General features: G+C 42.0%; 1 protein-coding gene across 1 annotated transcript; it reads right to left on the bottom strand.

Annotated features, from left to right (window-relative positions):
- Positions 1 to 5,235: 5,235 nt before the first annotated feature.
- fam163b (family with sequence similarity 163 member B) lies at positions 5,236 to 6,058 on the bottom strand (the record flags this gene model as incomplete). Its single annotated transcript, XM_084056344.1, has 2 exons — positions 5,236 to 5,709; positions 5,966 to 6,058. 2 exons carry the CDS (start codon positions 6,056 to 6,058, stop codon positions 5,236 to 5,238), a joined length of 567 nt encoding a protein of 188 aa, XP_083912470.1.
- Between the last annotated feature and the right edge of the window lie 425 nt (positions 6,059 to 6,483).

The raw sequence follows: 6,483 nt of genomic DNA, 5'->3' as shown, positions 1-6,483 counted from the left end.
GCTTCCCTCAAGCCTCATTCATACTCTCGTATGACGGCGTCACTTGCCAAAAAATAACTGTTCTACTAGCTAACAACATAAGCTTATAGATCAGTTATTTTTGGAAAGTGACGCCCACGTGCTGGATTATGCTGTATCAATTACGCTTAACCCAACCAAACACTTTAAAGGAGAGAACAGCACATCAGTTTACAAACTGACAAACACAACTTAGAAGGTTGTTGTTCAATTCATCTCCTTACAGTTTATCAATTCATTATTAAAGCAATCAGTTTTGCTACTGTATGAGCTTTCCTCATTTCTTTATTTCGGAGGCTATAGCAAAAAAGGCTGCTTCAAAAACATTCAGCCTTGAACAGAGCCGGTGAATGACAAGTTCTCCGAAAATAAACAATGTAGAAAACAAACCATATAATCATTGAACAACTCCATAGTCTGGATTGCTCATCTGTGAAAGAGGGAGAATAATAAAAAGCATAATCACCTCTATGAAAACTGTTTCAGCTTGCCTCCTATTCAGTGGTGTTTTGTTTCATGTACAACTTGGATGTTGTCATTTTCAAGAGATCCTTAGATCCAACCCCTAACCCTCAAGGCTTCCATTCTCTCATGACTGTCACACACCCACAAAGCTTGATCTCTGACCTACGACAACTCCTATTCTCTATCAACCATCTTCCTTCCTCCTCATTGTCATTCCAAAGTGTCTTTGACCTCAAGTAGCCCCCCATCCACCGGGCCTAATATTACCAAGGCCCAGATTCTCCACAGAGCTCCAGTGGATAGTACAATGTTTGTGATAATCAACAAGGGGTGTGGCTAGAGAAAACATGGTGCAAGAGTGAATGGAGATTCTGTGATCTAATGTCACTTGCTAGGGCAGAATGAGAATTAACCTTATTCACCAAGTACAATAAATGCACAGGAATGTGTCTTGGTGAAATGAGTAGGTGTAGAGATGTCATGACAAGCATAATAAGCAGTATTCACTGCTGTTATTAAATTATTTTTCAGCTGACCATACTGCATGTCTAGAATATTTAAATACAGATATTGTTTATGAATATTATTTAAGTCTATTTCAAATTAGTGTCTGGCACAGAAAATCATGGCCCAATATTAAGCTGACGATTCCAATCTTGGATTGTAAACCCTGCCTTTTGGGGTGTTCCCATTGGCATCTCTGTAAGGCTTGGCCTGCTTGCAGGGCGTATATTATATTTATTATTCATAACACATTTTCATTAATCATGACCTTCCTGATGCCAACCAATGCGTATTAATCATGTTATTTAATGCCAATTTTTGGTTTGTGGATGACCATAGAGAAGTATTGAATTTAAACAAGCAGGAATGTATGGGATAGACTGAAGTTATTCCATTCAGAGACAGAGAGATTCCTGAGACTTGAAATCATGATTGAAATGTATTCAATAGTGTATGTGTCATTTTTGTCAATATAACTATCATGTACTGTGTTTCTATACCTGATACCTCTTTGTACAAAAGTATTGACATTTTGTACTGTTGATGATAACTGAAATCCTCAATGTATTGACTTGTATTTCCATTAAAAGGTTACAAATTCTGACGATGGTCTTTGTCTTAATAAATAAAATCACTACTGGAACTCTAGCATCCCTATTCTGGCACGAAGATTTTGCAATAGCAGTCCCAATGCAATGCGTTGCAAGCTTCTAGATCGGCTATTTTTTGGGGGAAAGAGATTGGTGTAGATCAAATCAAATCAAATCAAACTTTATTTATATAGCACATTTAAAACAACAGAAGCTGACCAAAGTGCTGTACAAGGTAACAAATAGAGGGAAATATTAGAAGATCTAGCCCTTGGGTATCCCGGTCAACCAAGTATATATAGAGCAGTGTTTCTCAACCTTTTTGGGCCAGTGCCACCTATCCAATATCCAGGTCCCTTGCCGCCCCTACACCCAATTAAAATGTAAGCTTTATTTTTATTGTGTTGCTTATATAATTTAGAAAACAAAAACAATTGAATTTCAGATATCATATTTTAAATTGAACTGGACTGTTAGTATGTGATTATTATGTAACTATTAGCCTACCTCCCAGGGAGAGAAAAAAAAGATTGTATGGATGTCAGGCCCTGTCACATCAGGTCCGTCTCACAGCACTGAAGGGCAGGGCTGTAATGGCCCTGTCGTGACATGATACTGACCATGTTACTGACAGCATCAGTGCCATTGTCATTATCATGTCAGTATCATGGTCAGTATGATGTCAGTATCATAGTCAGTACCATGGTCAATCTCATGTCAGTGGCATCATGGTCAGTAATCAGTATCATGGTCAGTGTGATGTCAGTATTATAGTCAGTATCATGTCAGTTTCATGGTCAGTATCATGTCAGTATCATGGTTACGGTTAGCACCCCCCCACTAATATAGGGTTTAAATCACTAACTTAATAAGATCAGTTTCTTTCTACATTGCACTCTCTCTGGACCACTCTTACATGGCCACCATTTTTAGAGAAGATGTTCCACAAACACCAGCACTTTTCCCCATCATTTTATTGGTACAGTAAATGAAAAATGTAAAATAGTAACTAACACTAGGAACCGAAATGCAAATGCATTAAACAGGGTGTGATGCCATCTGCTGGCCCCTGTGACAACTTCTACAGAAATAAAACCACCAAACCAATATCTACTGTACAGTAGGATATGTTATGTATGCTAGTTTTACCTTCAAAGAGACAAATGCTTTTTAGCTATACATTATTGATAAAATAATAATAATAATAATAAGCTGGGTTAACCACGTAAGCCCTATATACTTCATTGTAAGACGAATAGCAAAAATAGCTGATATAGAAGCTCACAAGGTGGGTTGTGAGCTCGTAGATCAGCTATTTTTACACATTTGGTGGGGGGCAACATGTTTTTATATTCACCTATAATGACGTGGCCAAAATAGGGATACCAGGGTTAAAGTGGTTAAGTGTAACGCAAGCCAAGAAAAAGCATGAAACCAAAACCAAAACGCCTTTGAATTTCCCTAGCTTCTACCCATTTGTGATGCTCTATTGACCTAACTGCCCTTCATCAGGGCAGGGTCAGCCTCAGAGCAAACGCCCTTGAAAGAATTTGAATCAAAGTTATGTCATATTCTGCACAATGTCTTAGGCAACAGGGCACACTCACAGACAATATTAAATAAATGAGCAAATCACACCCACAGAATAAATACACAGGTTCTCTCTGTCGTCCTCCTACACAGGAAACAAAAAACACACTCATGTTTACTTCAGCTTTGTGGAACTGATAGAATCTGGTCTAATATTATTATTATAATATCCACATAATATGTTTTCATATAGCTTTAAATATTGTTTTACCCTGTACAATAATACAGCATTTGATCCCAAAATGAAATATTTACTATTTGAAAAGATTAACACATCCTCTTACAAAATCATTAGTTAGGCCTACGCAACACTGAAACAAGTTATAGTACCTTTTAAAGGACAGTAGTAGTATGTAATACTTTCACAGAATGGATCCTCTATATTTTGGAGATATTGGATAATGTATTTGAGGTAAACAGACCTTGAATATCATATCTGTATATTATCACCCAGGTATTTGTCTTGATCGAACGCAGGGCGGATGCCTTGTGGCACAGGGTTCTACGCCATGCCCAAGGTTGGATACTGATGAATGCTAGGTGATAATATGTTTATCAACAATAGCCTTATTTCTTCATAACGACAATGAGAAAATAGCATTTGATCAACACAGGACTTTTTGGTGAACAAAATGGTAGTCTCCCTGGGATTCTCTTACAAGTGGAGGGAGGGAGTTGGTTGAAAACACAGGTGCTGCTGGCTGCCAGCCCCATAAACTCCAGTGTCTCCTCAACTGCAAATTTTATCACATCATCCGACCGCAGCAACAGTGTTTGGTAGACGAATGTAGTCCATGTACTGTACATGACACGTTGAGTTCCTTAAGCAGTGAGGATGCTTGTGGCAGCAAGGTGCCTTGTTCGCCAGTTCAGCAGGTGGTGGCACTTTAGCTGCATTGATTGGTCAGCTGCCATATATTCTCTAGGAAAGATAATGCAACTAACCAATCAGTTCAAGCTTATCACCCTCTCAGTATTTTTATCACTCACCTCACATACAGTATATACAATATAGTGTGTGTGTGTGTGTGTGTGTGTGTGTGTGTGTGTGTGTGTGTGTGTGTGTGTGTGTGTGTGTGTGTGTGTGTGTGTGTGTGTGTGTGTGTGTGTGTGTGTGTGTGTGTGTGTGTGTGTCAGGAAATTAATGAAATCACAGTTCGTAATTGAAAGCCTTTTAGAGCCCTTGCTTTTTATAGTTCATATTCTGCGCTACTGTGCACCACAGCTTAACACAAACAGTCGTTCCCACATTAAAGTGAGCACTCACATACTCACAGTACTTTGCTTTGTTGGGACTGTGAATCATATATTATTTCAGTGCATATGCTGTACTTCAAAGGAAACCAAGTGTTAACAAAGTTCACACAGTGGTAAGTGAATGAATGACACAAAAGACAAAGACACAACAAAGGTGAATTCAAGAGTGGGTGTACTTATGCTGTACAGTGTTACACTACTCTCCAAAAACCCTCCTCTTCTCCGGCTGAGGGTCTGCGTGTGCAATTCCATCCACTTTACAATTTTACTGCTGCATCAGTGCACCATGCTTTACAGGGCCGCTGTAGCTGAATGGGTAGAGAGGCTGACTGGTGCGGAAGGTCACCAGTTTGATCCTCGGCACGCCTCGTCAACATGTTGAAGTATTCAACTGAAAAGTATTTCCCCTCCCCCCGGGAATTGTACTCCTCTTTAGCCACAGTATGACTTCTTTAGTGCACCAAATACGTGTAATACTGGTCCACTTTCTGATGGGAGTGACATTACATGGGGCAATACACATACCCAAAAGGTTCCTGATTCTCCATGTGCATCTTAGGCCCAATATGGAGGCAGCAAAGTCCAACGGAAAACCTCTTACTTTGAGTGGTTGCATATAGAATCTATACAACCAGTGTAATCTGGAAATAAACATCGCCTCCCCTCACCATTTGGTGTTCCACGTTAAGGCTTAATTTATACTTTGCTGCATGGCCGTGCCATCCAAAATACATAATGCTTGAGTGACGCAATCATGCGGCGAAGTGCAAACCTGCACTCCACCACACCCACAGCACCGGCCCTCTTCCCTCTAGACATCAGTGCTGACGCTGTGGGTGACCACTTCCCTCATGGTGACGGAGCGGATGAGGTTGAGCTTCTGGTAGAAGCTGGCCATGTCCATAGGCAGGTCCAGCTCCTGCTGCTGAACAGTCCGGTAGCTGATCCTGCGGCCGCCATTGCACAGTCTCTCTGCAGGATGCTGCAGGTAGAACGGCAGGGAGTGTCGAGCGCACGAGGGGCAGAAGGTGTGGGACCTCTGTGGCCCGTGGACCAGCGGAGGTGGGGGCGGAGGAGGGGAGTAGCCAGCAGGCCCGTTGGCCTCCGTGAGGAAGGTGGGCGGGTAGATTTCGGACTCGTCGCTGTAGCGTGCAGGCAAGGGGGTCGACGGAGCCATCGGTGGTGGCATGGTAGGAGCCAGCGGGCAGCGGGACGGTGACATGGTGGTGAGCGCTGGCTCCTCCTCCTCCCCCTTCTCAGACTCCTCCCTCTTACAGCAGTAATACTGTTGGTAATGGCAAGGGTGGGGGCATAGGTGAGGAAATATGAGCTATGCTGTACATTGATTGTTTCAAGGTCAGTCATACTGCAGGATGCTGAGACAACATGAGGGTATGTCTTTGTGTTTTAGAAGCTGAACTTGACAGTTGTCAGGTGTGTGATTTCATCATTAACATTGTCTGAATTCACAATATTCCCAAATAATCTGTGTTTGTCTGGAAGAGGTGTATTTTAAGTGTGCAACGGGTATGATGACATACCTGCAATCTACATAAACACAGCACAGCTACAATGGTCAGTAGGATGACTGTAGCCAGACTTCCACCTGCGATAACCACGGTACCAGCTGACATTCGAATGCCTCTCCATCAACAGTCTGAAGAGAGAGAGATGGGGGGGCGGGTTTAGAGAAGGGAGGGAGTATATAAGGTTGAGGATATAAGAAACACATGAAGACGCAAAGATTGGAAGAAGAGATGAAAGGAGGGGGAGACAGGAGGATGGAAGGGAGAGGGAGAGGATAAATGAGAGAAGGATAAATCAGGGTGACGTGAAGAAGAGGTAAGACTTGAGGTAATGAGATATGATTCATGATTGTTATTGAAGTCTCTCTCTAGGTCGTCCTCAGACGAGCCCTCCATCGTCGCTTCCGGTCATCCCGGTTCTCCATACATCTGGCCAGCTTGTTGGTGCTTTGGGCTCCTGCATCTTTCTTTAACATGTACAGGATTAACATCCTGTACATGTTAATGTAGGACGTCCTCGTGACCGGTGCCCG

Source organism: Gymnoscopelus microlampas (genome assembly GCF_963454915.1).
Source record: "Gymnoscopelus microlampas genome assembly, chromosome: 4".
Lineage (NCBI taxonomy): Eukaryota > Metazoa > Chordata > Actinopteri > Myctophiformes > Myctophidae > Gymnoscopelus > Gymnoscopelus microlampas.
Note: the sequence above shows the minus strand (reverse complement) of the source record. Positions and strands in the feature narration are given on the sequence as shown.